The 20,418-nt window shown below is 43.5% G+C and overlaps 1 protein-coding gene across 1 annotated transcript in view; it reads left to right on the top strand.

Moving 5' to 3' along the window:
* LOC121289338 (dihydropyrimidine dehydrogenase [NADP(+)]-like) overlaps nucleotides 1-20,418 on the top strand; it is an 838,466-nt gene that overhangs the window by 325,317 nt on the left and 492,731 nt on the right. The window contains exon 6 of the mRNA XM_041208692.1: nucleotides 13,290-13,486. Within this exon, the coding sequence (XP_041064626.1) occupies nucleotides 13,290-13,486 (197 nt within the window). The remainder of the gene's footprint in view (nucleotides 1-13,289; nucleotides 13,487-20,418) is intronic.

A 20,418-nucleotide genomic window follows, 5' to 3' on the forward strand; every position in this document is an offset into this window, starting at 1 on the left:
GCTAGGATGAAGGATAAGCATGGCGACTTTCAGGAACCTTGGATAACGAAGGATATTGTGAGATTAGTCAAAAAGAAAAGGGAAGCTTTCATAATGGCTAGAAGGTTGGGAACAGATGAAGCCCGTGGAGAATATAAAGAAAGTAGGAAGAAACTTAAGCAAGGAGTCAGGAGGGCTAAAAGGGGTCATGAAAAGTCACTGGCAACCAGGATTAAGGAAAATCCCAAGGCCTTTTATACATATGTAAAAAGCAAGAGGGTAGCCAGGGAAAGGGTAGGCCCACTCAGGGACAGAGGTGGGAATCTGTGTGAAGCCAGAAGAAATGGGAGAGATACTAAATGAATACTTCTCATCAGTATTCACCAAAGAGAAGGACTTAGCGGTCGATTTGTCTAGGGAAGAGTGTGTAGATAGCCTGGATCATGTTGAGATCAAAAAAGAGGAGGTGTTAAGCGACTTGAAGAATATTAAGGTGGATAAGTCCCCAGGGCCAGATGGTATCTACCCTAGAGTACTGAGGGAGGCAAGGGAGGAGATTGCTGGGGCCTTGACAGAAATCTTTGTATCCTCACTGGCCAAGGGTGAGGTCCCAGAGGACTGGAGAATGGCCAATGTTGTTCCATTGTTTAAGAAGGGTAGCAGGGATAATCCAGGAAATTAAAGGCCAGCGAGCCTTACGTCAGTGGTAGGGAAATTATTGGAGAAGATTCTTCGTGACAGGATTTACTACCATTTGGAAGCAAATGGGCGTATTAGTGAGAGGCAGCATGGTTTTGTGAAGAGGAGGTCGTGTCTTACTAACTTCATCGAGTTTTTCGAGGACGTGACAAAGATGATCGACGATGGAAGGGCAGTGGATGTTATATACATGGATTTCAGTAAGGCCTTTGACAAGGTCCCGCATGGCAGACTGGTACATAAGGTAAAGTCGCACGGGATCAGAGGTTAGCTGGCAGAATGGATACAGAATTGGCGTGGTCATAGAAGACAGAGGCTAGCAGTGGAAGGGTGCTTTTCTGAATGGAGAGCTGTGAATAGTGGAGTTCCGCAGGGATCAGTGCTGGGACCTTTGCTGTTTGTGGTATACATAATGATTTGGAGAAAAAATGTAACTGGGCTAATTAGTAAGTTTGCAGACGACACTAAGGTTGGAGGAGTTGCGGATGGTGAAGAGGATTGTCAAAGGTTACAACGGGATATAGATCGGTTGGAGACTTGGGCGGAGAAATGGCAGATGAAGTTTAATCTGGACAAATGCGAGGTAATGCATTTTAGAAGGTCTAATACAGGCAGGAATTATACAGTAAATGGCAGAACACTTAAGTGCATCGACGGGCAGAAGGATCTGGGTTTACAGGTCCACAGGTCACTGAAAGTGGCAACGCAGGTGGATAAGGTAGTCAGGAAGGCATATGGCATGCTTGCCTTCATTGGCAGGGGTATTGAGTATAAAAGCTGGGAAGTCATGCTGCAGCTATATAGAACCTTGGTTAGGCCACACTTGGAATATTGCATGCAGTTCTGTTCACCACATCACCAAAAGGATGTGGAGGCATTGGAGAGGGTGCAGAGGAGGTTTACCAGGATGCTGCCTGGTCTGGAGGTTATTAGCTATGAGGAGAGGTTGGAGAAACTCGGATTGTTCTCACTAGAGCGACGGAGATTGAGAGGCGACTTGATAGAAGTTTACAAAATTGTGCGTGGCATGGACAGAGTAGATAGTCAGAAGCATTTTCCCAGGATGGAAGAGTCAATTACTAGGGGACATAGATTTAAAGTGAGAGGAGAAAACTATAGAGGAGATGTGCAGGGCAAGTTTTTTATGCAGAGGGTAGTGAATGTCTGGAATTTGCTGCCAGAGGAGGTAGTGGAAGCAGGTATGATAGTGGTGTTTAAGAGGCAGCTTGACAAATACATGAATATGATGGGAATAGAGGGATACGGACCTCGGAAGTGCAAAATGTTTTAGTTGACGGGCAATATGATCAGCGCGGCTTGGAGGGCTGAAGGGCCTATTCCTGTGCAGTAGTTTCCTTTGTTCTTTGTTTTTCTTTGTATTGCTTATTCTGAAGAGCTACATTGTAGGAATTGATTCCCCAGATGCATTCCATGCCATTCCTAAAAAAGGCTCACATGATAAGTGCAGCAGATATAAAAATGTAAGATACTTTGTACATTGCTTTATTGATTCATATTTATTTGTAGAATGGCCAAACCTAATGAACCAGTGACTTTATGAAGTTAATGTAAAAATCAAGTTCGTGAATTCTAGCACCTGTTTTACCTGACTGATTATCTTTTGAGATTTAGCTAATTGACCAGCATTGATTGCATGTATTTCCTACTGACTTGCTTGAAGCAGCAGAAATAAAGGCCTGAATGGGGATTACTGTACCCTGAGGAGTGATGTGCTGAAAGCATTTTCTTCTCCTTTTTAAACAAGTGCACAGTGAGTAGAATGGATAGTGAAAGTTTGTGGGGCAGTTGCAGGTAACTCTTGTGTTGGGGGGGTGGTGTAAAAATCCTCCATATATAATTTTGGTAAATCATTGTTGAAACAGTCTGGCTTCACTGGTCAATAGGTAAAATCAAAATACATGTAATCTCTACATGTACTGTAATCACAATGTAGAGATTAATATTCTGAAATTGCTGAGTATACAGCATAACCTGGATTGACTACACTTAACTAGTACTCTGCATTTAGCTTCAGAATGTGTAATATTGTGCACAACAGGATAGAAACTAATGTTGACAAAGTGACTGAAGGAGTGCTTATCGCATTCATCCAAATTTGTCTTTCTATTTTAATGGAGATACTAATGCATTTAAAACAAACTGGTTAAAGCCTGTGCCAAATCATTTACTTGGAACACATTAAGCATTCACATACTAATAATCATCAAAAATAATTTATGCCCTGATATATTTTGACAGAAACTAATTTCACTGTAAATTCTAGGAAAAGGTGAGATTAGACAGTGTTTTTAAAGATTACTACAACTGCTGCAATATTTCTGCTGTTTAGAAAGCCGTGCACATTTAAATAAAGGTCATAAGGTAGTTCAGTCACAATAAAAATTCTCTGCATGAATTTTGTAGTAGTTTGTGGCAAGATTGAGTATATTTATCTAGTTTATTATTGGTTATACTTGTGTTATTGATGGCAGAGGAAAAAAAATAGCTTTCTGCAGAATATGCTGACATAACATGTGATGGAGTACTTCACACCAAAACCAGTGATAGTATTAATGACAACTGTAAGGTGTCTGTTATTGCAGACGTGGTGCTTTTGACAGTGAACGTCTGTCACCCAATACTGGTAAAGTAGTGATGATTGTGGCTGCCTTTTGTGCAGCTAGTCCGTCTGCATGATAAATGTCAGATTCAGTATTAGAAATATAGGCTTACATAAAGAAAGAAGATTAGGCTTATAATAGGTGTCATGGTTGTGATAAATCCAATAGCAAAATGAATAGTGTTTAGAGAACAGATACAAGTAATAACTTGGGACTTGATTTGTGACTTTAGTCTGTCTTATAATAAGGTTTGTGTAATAAGGTTTGTATTTCTCTTAAAAATGGAAAGGCTTAGTAATGAAGCATTTTAGTTTCATTGCCTGATTCAACTTGCTAAATTTGTACCATTATATTTAAGGCTATCAGTTGCTCATTTTGATGGAGCTGTAGCTTTTCCACATAGCCTGCAGCCCCTATATCCAACCATTTGGGACAGCTGTCCAAAGATCACAAGGACCATGAATGCACCAAAAAGCCATTCAACTCACTGCTTGGTGGACATGCCCAGTGAAGTGAAAGAGCACAACAAACAGGCCAGCATATTCTCACAATTAGCTTCTCTGGTTCTCTATGGTGAACCCTAGCCCTGCCCATCACAAACACATAAGTGGTACATATGGGACACCTGACAATCAGAATGAGTGATGTTTGACTTCTGCTATATTTGGGAAAAAACAAGCAGTTTTGGGTCCAATATTGGAGACTAGCAAACGACACCCCCAGCACAACAAGTGATCGTGAGAGGCACCAATTCCAACAAGCAATACCACCAGCTTTCAGAAGTCTCCTCGATCAGCCCTAACCTTAACTAACCCAGAACCTAGAGCCAAGTAACCTTGTTTCTCCTTCTCCCCAAATAACATTCCATCCAGTGCAAGTAGGCCTGATAGGATAATGCGTTCCCCTTCTCAGGCACTGAGGAAGTTGGGACATGCAGTGACTTCACTATTTATGGGATTATGCACTGTTAGGCAATTTGTGTGTTTGTATACATGTATATGCAATAATTTGAGAAGATTTCTATATCACAGCAATGGATTGATAAATATACATATGTAATAGCATCATAAATTGAGTATACATTTTGTGAACCAAAATTAAGTACCTGTCGATTACCATGTCAGCTAGAGGGCAGGATTTTCCTCCCATCGGGGATGAAGTTGAAATGCGGGCGCGCACAGGCGTGCCTACGATTGGCGCCCCCAAATAGGGGCGCGGTGCGTGACGTCCACACGGAAGCGCTTTGCATTCCCTGTGCAGGCGGGGGGGAAATTCCCTAAACCCGAGAGTGCACTCTTTTGCGCATGCACTCAAAAGAGCGCACTCGTCTCCCTGAGGCTAAGTGCAGCCTCAGGGAGATTGGCTGATCTGTCACAAATATTAAAAATAGGAAAAAAATTCCTGATATGTCCCCTCATGTCACATGAGTTGGGACATGTCCATAATTTTTAAAAAAAACTTTAATAAAATTTTTAAAAACCTACATGAAACCTCATCCTGCCCGTGGATGAGGTTTCATGCTTTTCCTAATTCCCGCCGGGGGTCCTGGCCTGCCCGCCAACCTTAAGGTTGGACAGGCAGATCCATTAATTAGCTAAATGACTCTGTCAGTGGCCATTGACAGGTCGGTGGGTGCACAGCTGATTTTGCTGCGCCCCCGCCTACCGGAAAATTTAAATGGGGCGCGGTGGCATCGGGAGTTCCGCCCGACATCACCACGTGTCATTTTACGCGTCGGTGAGCAGGCCCCGCTCCCTTCTCGCCGACGGGAAAATTCTGCCCAGAATTTTGGATGTTGGTACTATCATCTATTTAAAACACTCCAAAGCAAGTGTGCTACTTTCTCCAAATTAGTCGTCACTTTGCAATTGGAGAACAAAAGCATTTAATCTCCAATTGCTCACTCTGCATAAACAATACCTTAATTATTAATATGGAATATAAAACATATTAGTTAATGTGATGCCATTGCAGATTTGAATTTAGTTGCGCTGTAATATGACTTTTAAAATCTGGATTTTAATTCCAAAAACCAAATCCACTGAAGATTTTCTGTGCTCTTTTTTATTGGCTTTTTCCAATATTATACTTTTGACATAACTTCAAATGTGAAAGTTACCATTAAGGATTTTAACAGCAATTACGTTTGGAAAAGGAACTAGGGTTTTTTTAATGGTGGAGTTGTCAAGAATAAACATTAACTTTTTCAGTTTGATTCCCTTCCATTATGGTTGATTTACTAATATGAAACGAGTAGGCAAACTTGCTGAAATAAAAGCAAAATACTGTGGATGCTGGAAATCTGAAATAGAAACAGAAAGTGCTGGAAAAACTCAGCAGGTCTGACAGCATCTGTGGAGAGAGAAACAGAGTTAAGGTTTCGAGTCTGTATGACCCCTTTTCAGAGCAACTTGCTTTATTCCTTTGTCCAGATTTTAAAGTCAGAAGCTTTTTTTAATTAATTAAGAAAGGCAGGAACAAAGTTATGTTTAATAGAAGTAAGACTTAAATGGGTGAAGTATGAGGCTTCATTGGTAGTATTCACCTCTGACAATGAACTGAGAGTGAACCAGTCAGATGTAATTTGGGTTTTGGGAGCCTATTGATACTGGTTTTTCCGAACTCAATCTTATTTCCTAGGTTTAAATTGAAGACTGCTGGCATTCAAATAGATGTTACCAATTCTGAAAAGAATAGGGAGTTTTAATTCATATTCTCCCTTGAGCGACAACACCAATCAGTATAACTAGCCATTATGTTGCAACCTTTGCAATTCCATGAGGTCTGAATGGATCCAGTGATACTTCTATCTCGTAAAATGTAGCTTCCGCAATCCGAACCTTTGTATAGGTTTCCCAAAAGCCCAATACTGCCCCTATTTATTTCAATAGCCTAGAATTTGCAGTAGCAATGATGCTCAGGCTGTGGATGCTCATCATTATTATTGTTTAAAACTGATACCAACTGCTACATGTGCGCAGTTAAACATGAACATCCAGACGTTGCTGTCTGTGGTCCTCTGCTCCTCCGTAGACTGCAGTTTTGCAGCCTTAGCAGATGAAATCATTTAGAAATCACTGATTTGACTTGGCTTCAACTAGTTACACACTATTCTTGCTGCACAGAACAATAATAGTTAAGCTTCGTTCAATCAGGAGTGACGGTATTTAACACCATGAAGTCTTAATTATTAGTGAACAACCTCCCTGGCCCTGAAAAACTAATTTTATAAGTTTGGAGTCTTATTCCCTCCGGATATTTAAAATTAGCAAACTTTTAATAAAAATAAAAATAATTTTTCAAAGCTTTTTTCTAATTCTCCTTTAATCCTATGTGTACGTACCAATCTTTATCTTGCTTTCTGTACAATGATTAAATGTGATTTATATTCTCCACTTTATACCTCTTGCTTTGTTGTCTATGAGAATTCTTCAATCTAAATCTCTAATCATATTACCTGCTACTGGCTTTGTTGTTGAATGCCGCAGAACCCCTACAGAAGGTGCCAGTTTGAAACAGATGTTAAAAAAGAGGAATTCTAAGCTCTTCAACCTGCTAAGTCTTTATGGTCCGTTTTCTCGGGTACAGCAGTTAGCAATGTTCCTTCACTGCTGACCAGAAAATCTAGACTATCACTATTTATAGGATGTTGGGCTGAATTTGATAGGGCCTCCAGGAGGGAGCAGAAGCAAGGACGTGACCAAAAAAGTGGAAGGGAGGGCAGCTGTGGTGTGCCTGCCACCTTCTGACCACCATGGCATTTTGTGAGCTACAGGGAAGGTGGAGGACAACCTTCCTGACCAGAGGGTTTCACTCAAGTGGCCAATTAAGGGCCTTTCCCCACCACCACAGGGATTTTACCAGTGCCGAATGAGCCCTCTGCCACATGGGGAGAATGCGGGTGAAGCCTGGCCACCTCACTTCTGGTTTGGGACAGTGGTCCCTTGAAGCTCAATAGTAATAGCCACCCTGGTGGCAACATCTCACCTGACTTTGCCAATCCATTCGCCCTCTTGTGATCTGCCTGACTGACTCTGGTGACTTTGACCCCACTTAACTCCTCCCAAGAGTGGCAAGCAGGTTGCGTCTCCCAGTTGGGTGCAGTCGCAGCAGTGGCCAGTGCTCCTGGTGATGCAGCTGAGATTGAAGAGCTGCCAGCCCTCGGCTTGGCTGGCTGCTCTTGGAGTTGGGAATTCGTCCCTTAAAGGGCCAGGAGCCCCGATGGCAGCTCATTAGCTGCCTGATTGCCTCAGAATCCAGTTGGGGCTCCCCAGCTGAGGTATGCGAGCCTGTTATCAGGACCACCGCCACCCCAAAATCCAGCTCTTTGTCTGCAAAATGGCTAATTGTGTTTGCTTGATGTACTTAAAATGCATGATAAGGTGTGATGATTGCAAGTTTCTCACCTAGACTATGGTGTGAAACATTGAATACGCAATTTTATCCCTAGCTTGGGAATTATGAACTTGTGTTCTACCATGGATTACTTCAAACCATGAATATAATTATCGTGTGTGTATATGTATGCAAGTTTTGAATCTACTACCTGTCTTTCACATTTTAAAATGTTTGCTTTGTTATAGATGCAAAACAGGTTTTAAAAAGGGAAAAAGAAAGCTAGACACTTCCAATGGGTTGTCCCTGACCTTGATAAATCTAGCATCTCCCCAGGGAGTGAAGTCTGGATGTACCTTTAGCTGTCACCTACAAAAATGTTCCTCCCTGATTAGCCTCTAATTAATCTACAGTATTGCCTGTTTGTTCCTCTTCCCCACTAGCAAGCAGCTGAGCAGCGGTCTTAAAGTGGCTCATTTAGTAACCAAACAACTTAACTGTGGGTAGGATTTCCCCGCAGTCTTCAGCCTCCCAAAGTCAGAGTCAAATGGGGTCAGAAGCCCCCAATGTGTGGGGAACAATCACCCAATTGTGATTCTCCACGAATTAGCCACTTACTGGCCAGAGGGGTGGGTTCGCTGTCCAATCAAAGATTGTGGGTAGGCTCTCGAAGTAGGAGGGACAAAGGATGCCCTCCTGTAAAGAAGCACCCTTTGTTCTTCAAACTTCGAGAGTCTACACACCATCTTTAATTGGATGGCGAACCTGCCCTCAGGCCATTAATTCGAGAGAGAGAGAGAGAGACGGTGACTCAAAATGGAGGTGCCCTCTCTCCAATTTTTTTAACTTTAAAATAAAACCTATTCTTAGCATGCCTCTGATAAAAGGTCTTAATGGGCTTTTAAAGGGCCTTAATTGACTACCTGTCATTTGCAGGCAGGTAGCTTTGGTACCACTCCACCCATCACCCTCCAATCATGCCTCTGGGAAAATGGTCTGGAGCAAGGCGGCGCTGGCCAACCAGCATACCGGCAGTCGGACAATATTCCATGCCTATCTGCCTCCATACTCGTCAAAGCCTAAATATCCAACCCTATTTTCTAGGTGCTAGTGTACATTTGAGCCATGCAACATGGAAATCAGCTTGTATTTTAATATTTAGACATAAACATATTCAAGTATGGTGATGAAACATGCAATTGAATTGCTATGGCAGTTAACCACTAGCTTAGAAATAAATTCCAAGAACAGTTACAACTTAAGGCCAGGCAGAGCACCTACTGTAAAATCAAAGAGTTGTTCTTTGAAAATAGAGTTCCTGACTTTGTTTTATTTTTTCACTGGGTGTTGGCATTGTTGGCTAGGCCAGCATTCATTGCTCATCCCTAGTTGCCCTTGAGAAGGTGGTGGTGAGCTGCCTTCTTGAACAGCTGCAGTCCATGTGTTGTAGAAATACACACATTGCTGTTAGGAAAGGGTTTCCTGATTTTGACCTAGCGACAGTGAAGGAACGGTGATATAGTTCCAAGTCAGAATAGTGTGTGGCTTGGAGAAAGTTGTTTCCTTGTTGTGGTATTCCCATGTGTCTGCTGCCCTTGTGGTGGAGGTCACAGGTGTGAAAGGTGCTGTCAAAGGAACCTTGGTGAGTTGTTGCAGTGCATCTTGTAGATGGTGCACAGTGCTGCCAGTGTGTGTCAGTGGTGGGGGGAGTGAATGTTGAAGATGGTGGATGGGGTGCCAATCATGTGGGCTGCTTTGTCTTGGATTGTGTCGAATTTCTCAAGCTTTGTTGGAGCTGCACTCTTCCAGGCAAGTGGAGAGCATTCCATCACACTCCTGACTTGTGCCCTTTCGATGATGGACAGGCTTTGGGTGTCAATGTCTTAACAGTTATATTGTTAAGGTTTGATTACATTATTGAGATTAAGAGAAACAGGTGATGGGTATTAATTGTCTTTGAGAACATATAAATAGGGGATAGCTGGGACACTAGGTTGTGGGGAGGATTTCTGTGAGACTGAACAAGCCAATAATCTCTCTCAATAAAGAAAGCCTCTGCGTCTTGGTTTCAGCTTCACCACCTAACTTGGATGTTATTAACAGTGGGGAGTCAGGAGGTGAGTTACTCGCCTCAGAATTCCCAGCCTCAGACCTGCACTTGTAGCCACCGTATTTATATGGCTAGTCCAGTTCAGCTTCTGGTCATTGCTAACCCCCAGGATGTTCCTATTTATGGGATTCAGTGATACCATTCAGCAAAACCATTGAATATCATGGGGAGATATTTGGATTTTCTCTTGTTGGGATTGGTCATTTCCTGGCAATTGTGTGGCGTGAATGTTATTTGCTACTAAACGGCCCAAGGCTGAATGTTGTCCAGGTCGTGCTGCATATGGACATGGACTGCTTCAATATCTGAGGAGTCGCAATATTATGCAATCATGAGTGAACATTCCCACTTCTGATCTTAAAACGGAGGGAAGGTCATTGATGCAACAGCTGAAGATAGTTGGGCCTAGGACATATCCTGAGGAACTCCTGCAACAATGAGATGATTGACCTCCAATAGCTGCAACCATCTTCCTATGTGCAAGGTATGACTCCAACCATTGGAAAAATTTTCCCTGGTTCCCATTGACTCCAGTCTTGACGCCATACTCCACCAAATGCTGCCTTGATGTCAAGGGCAGTCACTCTCACCTCACCTCTGGAGTTCAACACTTTTGTCCATGTTTGGACCAAGGCTGTAATGAGGTCAGGAGCTGAATGGTCCTGGTGGAATCCAAACTGAGTGTCAGCGAGCAGGTTATTGCAAAGCAAATGATGCATGATAGCACTGTTGATGATCCCTTTCATCACGTTGCTAATGATCGAGTGTAGACTAATGGTGCAGTAATTGGCCAGGTTGGATTTGTCCTACTTTCTGTGTACAGGACATAGCTGGGTAATTTTCCACATTGCTGGGTAGTTTCCAGTGTTGTGGCTGTACTAGAACAGCTTGGCTAGGGGCGTGGCTAGTTCTGGAGCACAAGTCTTCAGTACTATTGCCAGAATGTTGTCAGGGCCCATAGCCTTTGTAGTATTGAGCACTTTCAGCTGTTTATTGAATCAAATTGGCTGAAAACAGACATCTGTGATGCTGCGGACCTCAGGAGGAAACCAAAATGGATCATCCACTCGGCACTTCTGATTGAAAATGGATGCAAATGCTTCAGCTTAGCTTTTGCACTGATGTGCTGGTCTCCTCCATCATTGAGGAAGGGGATATTTGTGGACCCTCATCCTTCTGTGAGTTGTTTAATTTTCCACCACCATTCACGACTGGATGTGGCAGGACTGCAGAGCTTAGCTCTGATCTGTTGATTGTGGGATTGCTTAGCTCTGTCTATCACTTGCTGCTTCTGCTGTTTGGCATGCAGCTAGTCCTGTGTTGTAACTTCACCAGGTTGACACCCCATTTTTAGGTATGCCTGGTGCTGCTGCTGCCACGTTCTTCTGCAATATTCATTGAACCTTAATTGTGTAAAGACTGTATAGCATATGTTTGTTATTAATAATTCTTTGTTCATTTTTTTACTGATCAAAAATACCAAGGCTAACATATATCTAAAAATGTGACCATGTATTTTTTGTGGGTTGAGTTGTATTTGAAAAAAGTGCAAGACAGCAAGCTCCGTAATTCCTTTCTACACCCCTCTATCCTTTGCTCCTCCGTCACAGATACTCCTTACACTTAGCTCTTTAGCCACATCTCCTTTATTTCTTTATGTGGCTCAGTGACACATTTTGCCTGATTACCCTCCTGTGAAGTGCCTTGCTACATTGAGGGCAATATATTGATGCAAGCTGTTGTATTTTAACTAAAACCAGGGAAATATTTATTGCAACAGTGAAATGGGATTAAGTCTGTTCTTAGACCAATATCTGTATTGTTTCATATTCGGTTGATGGGTGTGAATTACAATACTGTCTGTGTCTTACACCGAACTTAGTAATAGGAGTGCTCTAGATGGCTTACATGTATGACGATACATGGACTCCTGCACCTTATGGTCAATGTAGTAAGGTTAACCAGTGGCAGTGATGGTTCTCTTATGTGGATGAAAGAACTAAGGATCAATTTATAAGATGTCCAGAAATGCCAATAAGATTACCTGAGAACTTTGGAAATGTGATTTTTACGGTCCTACTGGTGTGAAACTGTCTACTACAGAATGTCTCTCCATTTTTGTTTCAAGGTGTCTAATTTCCAACTTTACTCCCAATTTACAGGGCTATGTTAATGTCAATATGCACCCAACTTTATATTCCACTGACACAAAAGTGTTAGCATAGCTGCAGTCTGGGAGCTCGAATGAACATGAAGTCACAATTGTTTTTCACCTTAGTAGCTACTCATTACCATGGAGAGATCACGTACTATTTGACGGACTCACTCAGTTCCAATCAGCATTTGCCTCAGTAGAATCATGAATGGAATTATCAAAATGAGGAAGTTAACATCAGGTTCCCGAGAGGACCGGAAACCTCTCGATAGAACCTGGTGAAGCATGCTATTACTGGGGAGGCTGAGGGTAACATGGGCACTTTGTTCACTGAGATCAAATAATTCTTTCATGCTTAGGACTTAGAAGTTGCTGCTTGTTCCCTGAACCCAACATTCAAAGCGTAATTTACATGCTTGAGGTTACTTCAAAGCCTTTTGACCTCTGATGCTTAACCTTTAAAATGATCAATAGTTTTGGAGATATACTAATATAATGATACCTGCAAAGCTGCTCCCCAAAATACTTTCAATAATTCATCAGTTTGTATGTGTGTATATGCAAATGTGATTCATGCTCAACATAATATGCCCTTACATATATACAACCATTGTGGTTCTTGCTGAATATTAGGGCAGAGTTTTTAGCTCGGCACGCAAAATCACACGAAATGATCATCCTCCCGCTCCCGCGATATTTCGGTCAGCAGGCACGTGCAAAAGTCAGAAGCCACCTGCCGACAATTAAGAGGCTAATTAAGGTAATTAAAGGTGCAGTTGTCTCAGATTTTTCATGGTCTGTCCAACCTTAGGGTTGGCGGGTAGATGGATTGGCCAGGCGGACTTTGCATTTTTCATGAAACCTCATCCAAGGGCGGGATGAGGTTTCCATTATTAAATGAAAGAAAAACAAAAATCTGTAGACAGGATTTTTATTATCATGTATATGTTCAGGTGACTGATTGTGGTGCTTGCACATTTTTTTCCTGATTTTGAAAACTTAATGAACACTTTTCAAGTCTTCACCTCCCAGAGGCAGCTCTCTGCCTTCAGGGAGCTTTCTGTTAGCGCTCGCCTGTGCCCGCGCCCACACTGACATCAGTGCCCGCCATATTCCTGCCCCCCAGCCCAGCAGTGCTAAGCTTCTCAGTGCGCATTTCATGCTGGCTGGCCGTTAATTGGCTAGCGAGTGTGAAATCGCAGTCAGGGGCCTATCGCAACCGGCAGTCCGTTCCCCGGGCGATCCCAGGCCTGCTGATTGTGCCCACCCACTGACTTAATAATTCTGCCCCTAGATATTAATCAGAGTTTTTAAAATGTCTTTTGCTGAAGCAGTAAAAAAAACATGTTTTCGATTTTTCAATTTCAATATTTTTTGCTCTCATACTCAGGTGTTCAAAGGGATGAAAATTCCTCAGATTCGGAATCCATCACTTCCACCCCCAGAAGAATTACCTGACAGCTTCCATGCTAAAATAGCCCTGATTGGATGTGGACCTGCCAGTATCAGTTGTGCTTCCTTTCTAGCTCGATTGGGCTATTCAGACATTACAATATTTGAAAAACATGAATATTTCGGAGGTTTGAGGTATGTTTTGCGTTTTGTTTACATGACCGTAGTTAAATTGAAAATGCAAAGTTGTGCATTCTGCCTGCAGTTTCATATTGCGCTTTTATCAACAGATGTCACTTTCTTTAACTAAAACGGTGCACTGCAAATCTAAACATCTTGCAGTTGACAAAAATGATTCCCTGTGCTTTTCTACCAGCTCAAGAATATAGTGTTCTGGAATTAGGGAAAAAAGAATCTCCTTATTACCCAATCATCACATACTCGTTTGTTTGGAATTGTGTAAATAGCTGCAAGTTGTACCATATCACAGATACATTGATGCAATAGTGTAGTGTTCGAAATGAGCTATTTTAAGATGTCCATAAAATAAAGACTATATTGTAGTTGCTAAGAGGATATTATGTTAAATTTAAATCATATTTTCTTTCGCTTGATTTTCATTTTTATGAAGCTTACATGTGCACTACAGCGTCATTGGAGAAAGCAGAGCTCCATGTTTACCCACACGAAGCACTACTGACCAATCTCCAAATGCTGGTGACATTTTGGAAGATTGAAAAGAACAGATGCGCTTGTGTTTCTTCCCTGGTCACTTAAGACTGCAGTTATACAGCAGCTATCAATCTGAGACTCATCCTTGCCAGCTGCGATGCACAGATGGCAGAATAGATAAAGAAATCTGCGCATGTGGGCTACGACACAGGAACAGAGCTCCATTCCTCTAGTCACTAATTTTTAATGTTGGGAAAGAGAGGTCTACTTTATAAAAGTGTTAAACAGATTCCACGTAAAGTCTTCCTAAAAAAAAAGTTCCCGGGGCCCAGTAGATTTCTTGTGCACTTATAAAATGTGACTTTTCCCTGTTTTGATCTTATACTGAAGCTGATGAGACTCAGTGTTAGCTGAACTTTTGAAATGGGTCTTGTACTGTGCTTTGACATATTATCCAGCAAAAACCACTTTGTATCCATGCAAGAATGCAGAATAACTATCTTAAAATGTAGACTCGGCCGACTTTCTTTTACATTAAAACGTCCCTTTTCAGCAAAATTTCATAATGGCTGTTTATTTTAACCTGCACTTTTAACATGGGAATGATGCCCAAGAGAATGTCGCACAAATGTCAAAAGTGCAAAATTAAGCCCTCTTATCATTGGTGTTCTGCAAAATCTCCTTCACCTGGATTAGGGCAGAACCAAAACGCTTATAGATTCATCAGCTCGGTGAAATGGTGAAACATCAAGCTGCTTTGAATTTTAAACGATTGCAATGCCCGCAAATGTTTGCTGATGATTGCACAGTGTTCAGCAACATTTGCGACTCCTCAGATACTGAAAGTAGGACAAATCCAATCTGGCTAATTACTGCCGCACCAGTCCACGCTCGATCATCAGTAAAGTACTGGAAGGGATCATCAGCAGTGTAATCATGCTTCGCAATAACCTCCTTGCTGATGCTCAGTTTGGAATTCACCAGGGCCACTCAGCTCCTGACCTCATAACAACCATGAGGTCCAAACATGGACAGAAGAGCTGAACTCCAAAGATGAGGTAAGAGTGACTGCCCTTGACATCAAGGCAGCATTTGGTTGAGTGTAGCATCAAGCAGCCCTAGCAAAACTGGAGTCAAAAATGGGAATGAGGGGGAAAATGTTTTACTGATTGGAGTCGTACCTAGCGCAAAGGAAGATGGTTGTGGTTGTTGGAGGTCAATCATCTCAGTCCTGGGACATTGTTGCAGGAGTGTCCTAGGCCCAACTATCTTCAGCTGCTTCATCAATGACCTTCCCTCCATTTTAAGATCAGAAGTAGTGTGGTTCACTGATAATTGCGTAATATTGTGACTCTTCAGATATTGAAGCATCCGTGTCCATATGCAACAAGACCTGGACAACATTCAGGCTTGGGCTGTTAAGTGGCAAATAACAATCACGCTACACAATTGCCAGGCAATGACCATCTTCAACAAAAGAGAATCTAAGCATCGTCCCTTAACATTCAATGGCATTACCATCACTGAATCCCCCATCTAACCATATAAATATGGTGGCTACAAGATCAGGTCAGAGACTAGGAATCCTGATGTAAGTAACTCATCTCCTGACTCCCAAAGCCTGTCCATGATCTACAAGGCACAAGTCAGGAGTGTGATGGAATACTCCCCATTTGCCTGGATGACTGCAGCTCCCATAACACTCAAGAAGCTCAATGCCATCCAGGACAAAGCAGCCCCATTGATTGACACCCCATCCACAAACATTCACTCCCTCCACCAGTAAAGCGCAGTAGCAGCTGTGTGTACCATCTATAAGATTCACTGCAGGAACTCACCACGGCCCCTTAGACAGCACGTTCCAAACCCACAACCACTACCATCTAGAAAGACAAGGGCAGCAGACACATGGGTACACCCCACCTGGAAGTTCCCCTCCAAGTCACTCACCATCCTGGCTTGGAAATATATCACCATTCCTTCACTGTTGCTGGGTCAAAATCCTGGAACACCCTCCCTGAAAGCACTCTGGGTGTACCTACAACAAATGGACTGCAGCGGTTCAAGAAGGCAGCTCACCACCACCCTCTCAAGGGTAATTAGGGATGGGCAATAAATGCTGACCTAGCCAGTAATGCCCACATCCCATGAATGAATAAAGCAAGTTTTATGACAGTTTCCAGTGTGCAGTAAAGTATGGTTTTGAAAATTTTCCGATAACAACTTGCAAATTTTGCTAATCATGTTCATAAGCGTCCATTACAGTATTAAAATGAATGATATAACATAAAGGAGCCCTGCTAAAATGGGACAAAGCACATTCACGGCAGGGGAAGCACTTTCTACTGAAATGTTTCATAATCCTAAGAGATTACAAAAGGCGATATCCACACATTTACTGGCCCATTTTTAGATTTAAAATTCCAGACTCAAGGTTTGTCCAAAATTGGCCTCAAGCCTTATTGGCATATTTTTGGTGAAGGTGTTGGCTCCTGTCACTCGATCGGGGGCATTCTCCAGGGCAGAATTTTGCCCTTGGCTTGTGGGAATGGCAGGGGCAGTCGGGAAGTCAACTGCCGTCTGTGATTCGCAGCGCACCGCGATTTCACACTGGCGGGCCGATTAAGCCCCGCCCAGTGTGATGCGCGAGTAGCAGCGCTGAGCACTGCCTGTACGGGAGGGGGAGGAGGGTGAGTGGGCCGAGCGCGAGCGAGCGCTGAATAATCTCCCTGAGGCAGCTCCGTGCCTCAGGGAGATGAAGGTATTGAAAAAATTAATAAACAGCAGAAAATGTAATAGAGCATGTCCCCCCATGTGGCTGTGTCACTTGAGCAGGACGTGTTTGTAATTAAAAAATAAACTTTTCACTTTATTTGCATTTGCTTTTGGAAACCTCGTCCTGCCCGTGGATGAGGTTTCCAAAGGTATGCAAAGGCTGTTTGGCCTTTTTGCATGCCCGCCAACCGTTAGGTTGAATGGGCAGTGAAAAGTTAAAGACAGTTGATAGTTTAATGGCCTTAATAGGCCTTTTAATTGTTGGCGGACACGCTGCTGGCTCCGGCACATGGCTGCCAATTGAACTATCGCGCGATTGCACGTTGACGTCGGCACGCTTGGCTGACGTCATCACGCATCATTTCACGCTCGGTCGGGTCGGGCGCGTGCCCGCCTGCCGAGCTAACAATTCTGGCCCTAGTGTACAGGCAATTCTGAGGGCTGGCTGGGGAGGAAACAAACAGGAGGGAGGGGTTGGCATGAGCCAGTAGTACACGAAGATAAGTCTGAGAAAATGCATTTTTGTTGGTGGCCATTGGTTGGGCCTCAGCAAACGGAAGAAGGCCTGAGTAGGGCATGAAGCTGGTTTATCTCTGCCCCACTCTGACCAATTTAGTAGAGGGGTCCTGAAACTGTGCTGGGCCCATTGTAAACATATGCAGGGGCCTAATGCCTCTTTTATGCAATTGCTGCCACCAGGGACATCTGAATATCACTCCATACAGAGTCAGAAATATTTTGGGCATCCTTGAGCCACAGGACAAAACCAAGCAAAACTGGGTAATTTTTTCCACTTTATTTCTGAAAAATGTGGTCTAATTACCTGCAATTATTTAGATATTTAGTATAGGGCGTTATCTGATGATGTGATATCATGCACCTTTACTCTGTTGGCATTATCAAGCTATGTTCTGAAACCACCTGCATTTGCAGTGGGCTGATGAAGGTATGAAAATCTGTAGGAAGTACTCCCAGTTTCCCACTTGTTTAGCACCTTGCTTGTTGTTTAGCTCAGGAGTAGGACAGGAGTTTGAAGCCTCAATGTAGCTTCATGAACATATGCAGAAAGGGGCCTGCTGGGCACAGAGTCTGGAGTATGCCAAAGAAACCTGGCGGAGGACAAGTTCCACTTGGATCTGCAAGGCAGGAAGCTACTTAAAAAGCACTTAGTCTTTAAGGGTGAATCCTTGGCCAGGATTTACCGGTCCCGCCCATGGAGGCCCAGCCCAGGCTATAGATATTCTTGCTTCCAGCTGGCACTTAGGCTCTCGCGAGCCTTTGTACCAGATGCAGAAAATCATTGATTTTGCTCCCTTTATTAGTACCTGAAGGTTTGAAACCAGGGAACATTGGGGGAGATGCATTTGGAGGAAAAGGGGAGATTGGAAGGATGCCAAAAAGGTCAGGCAGCCCATGAGGTGCTCCGAGCCCTGCTGCCCACTCCTGCACCCTAACATCTGCAGAAAGAAGTAACAAATCTCAAATTGGCATATGTTGCTCACAGAGGCTTTTCTTCCCAATGATGGCTATGCCAGCAGCCCGAGGTGACATGTTAATTAGAAGCGAGTACCTGTTTCACCTTTATGCTGGAAGGCTCTTTAGAAGCATCATAATCACAGCATGTCGTGTTTTACATGGCATTGCATGAAAGAAGGCGTGCCAACGTGATCCGCTTTGCCTGTTTGGACCCACCTACCAAGCTGCCACTACCATTTCTGCAGACTCCAGAAAATCCAACAGGGAATGACTGCGGTACCTTTCCTTTCTCATGCTCTGAGTCATCAGAGGGGAGGATGCCAAGCTTTGCCATCTGCTGCAAGATCACCAGCGACTACCAGCAACACAAAGCTTGCATGCTTGCAGGGACAGTAACATGCCAACTGCAGCTTGAATCTTGGCTGCACCTTCTTGCAGGCATTCCGCAGTGATGACCAGCGGCCTGGTGCTTCAGCGTGGCACAGATGAATGCTATCCTTGCCAGCATCAGATGTAACACCATCCACCTTGACTTCAAAGCCATCGAAGTGCTGCATCGCCACGTATCTGCACACTCATGCCTGCACCTCGGGGACCCTTTCCCTTTATCCTGGCCACCACATTGTAATATCTTTCAGCCTTGGCAAGGTTTGCTAATGAATTACAGTGTTTATGGAATGCTTTCCAGCAAATCTCTAAATGTCTGCCCCCCCACTCTCCTTCACTTTAGTTGTCCCCAAACCTTTTCAATTTGTGTTGTGTACAATTTTTAGGAGCAAAGTTCGATAGCTCCCGAAAATGGGGGTGGGGGCTGGTTGGTGTCGTGATGTGCAATTAATCCACGTACATTGCTTTTGATGCGGGTAGCACCTGCATCTTCCTGTTGCATTTTAATTTGCATGATTTCTGAATGCAACCAGTGCAAAATGCACCATTTGAGTGGCTGCATGCCTTAGGAGGAGACTCAAGTATGTGTGAGGCTTGCAGCTCTTAAAGCCAGTCTGCACCCCTTAAAGAAGCGATGCATTCTGGTTGCAGTAGGTGCTGGAACTGTTTTTGGAAAAGAGTCCTAGCTGGAAGAAGAGTGAATTACAGTGCAACAGGTGAGAGAGAATGTTACAAAGTTCTTTGATGCTGCACATGATGGATGATTTGGAGAGGACGAGAGCTATGATCATTCACAGGTGGCCTGGAGGCCCTCCAGACAAGCTTTGCAAAGGCAAGGGACCAAATAACTGGTGCGGGACAGGCAGAGCTGCATGTCCTTCCCTGTGAGAAGTTGCAAGGACATGGATGCAATGCTGCAAAAAAGTGTAATGATGAGTGGGCAAGGCCAGTGAATATATCTTCAAATGCCACATCTCAATAACTGCACTATTCGCCTCAAACACTGTTCAATGCACTATGCCCCATTACTCAACTGTCAATAACCTCCATCAATCATGACTCATATCTAACATTTCAAAGCTTCAACTCACCCTCTCACACTGAGCATTGCTGCAACCCTCAAACCTACATCTCACAACTTGCAGAGACTCACAGCTATTCAACCGCGGCAGCCACATCACCCAAACATTTTGCATCACACTCACTGATCCCCTTCCCTCTTCCTTGCAGGAGTAGGTGGTACACAACCAGAGCAGCAGAGCCTAATCAATGGGGGACAGACTTGGCTTTATGCCCTTACAAATGAGTGAGAAAGTGCTCGTCAGTATTGGAGTGGCCCTTGCTGAACCTGTGGCTAGCCTTGCCGCTGAAACCATAGAAGAAGACGGTATGCTCACATCTAATCCTCCTTCACATGCCCCACTTCCCTCTCCGACCTACAATCTCTTCTGATTTGCAAGCTGCAGATGGTGGAGAAAATGACTCGTGCAGAATATTTGAACTGGGGGCAGAAGTCCTTAAACATTCCCTATAGAACTAGCAACTTTAAAGAACTCTATAAAGCACCAAGTAACTCTATAATCGCAGCAAGAGCTAGTAGAAATGATTCAGCAACTAACCTGCAAGTTGTGCTTTAAATGGTGCTGATGGAGGAGAGCGGGCAGGGCAAAGGGTGGCCTTCATGCTGCTGAGCGTGTGTTCAGCTGCTTGTGTGTTTAAGAGAAGCTGTTGAGCTCCAAAATAGCAGAGCTGGCATTACATGCTGTCTGATGTCATGATCTATCTACACTGCATACTTCTGATGAACGTCCCCTCAG

This window comes from Carcharodon carcharias, chromosome 16 (assembly GCF_017639515.1).
Source record: "Carcharodon carcharias isolate sCarCar2 chromosome 16, sCarCar2.pri, whole genome shotgun sequence".
Taxonomy (NCBI): Eukaryota; Metazoa; Chordata; class Chondrichthyes; order Lamniformes; family Lamnidae; genus Carcharodon; species Carcharodon carcharias.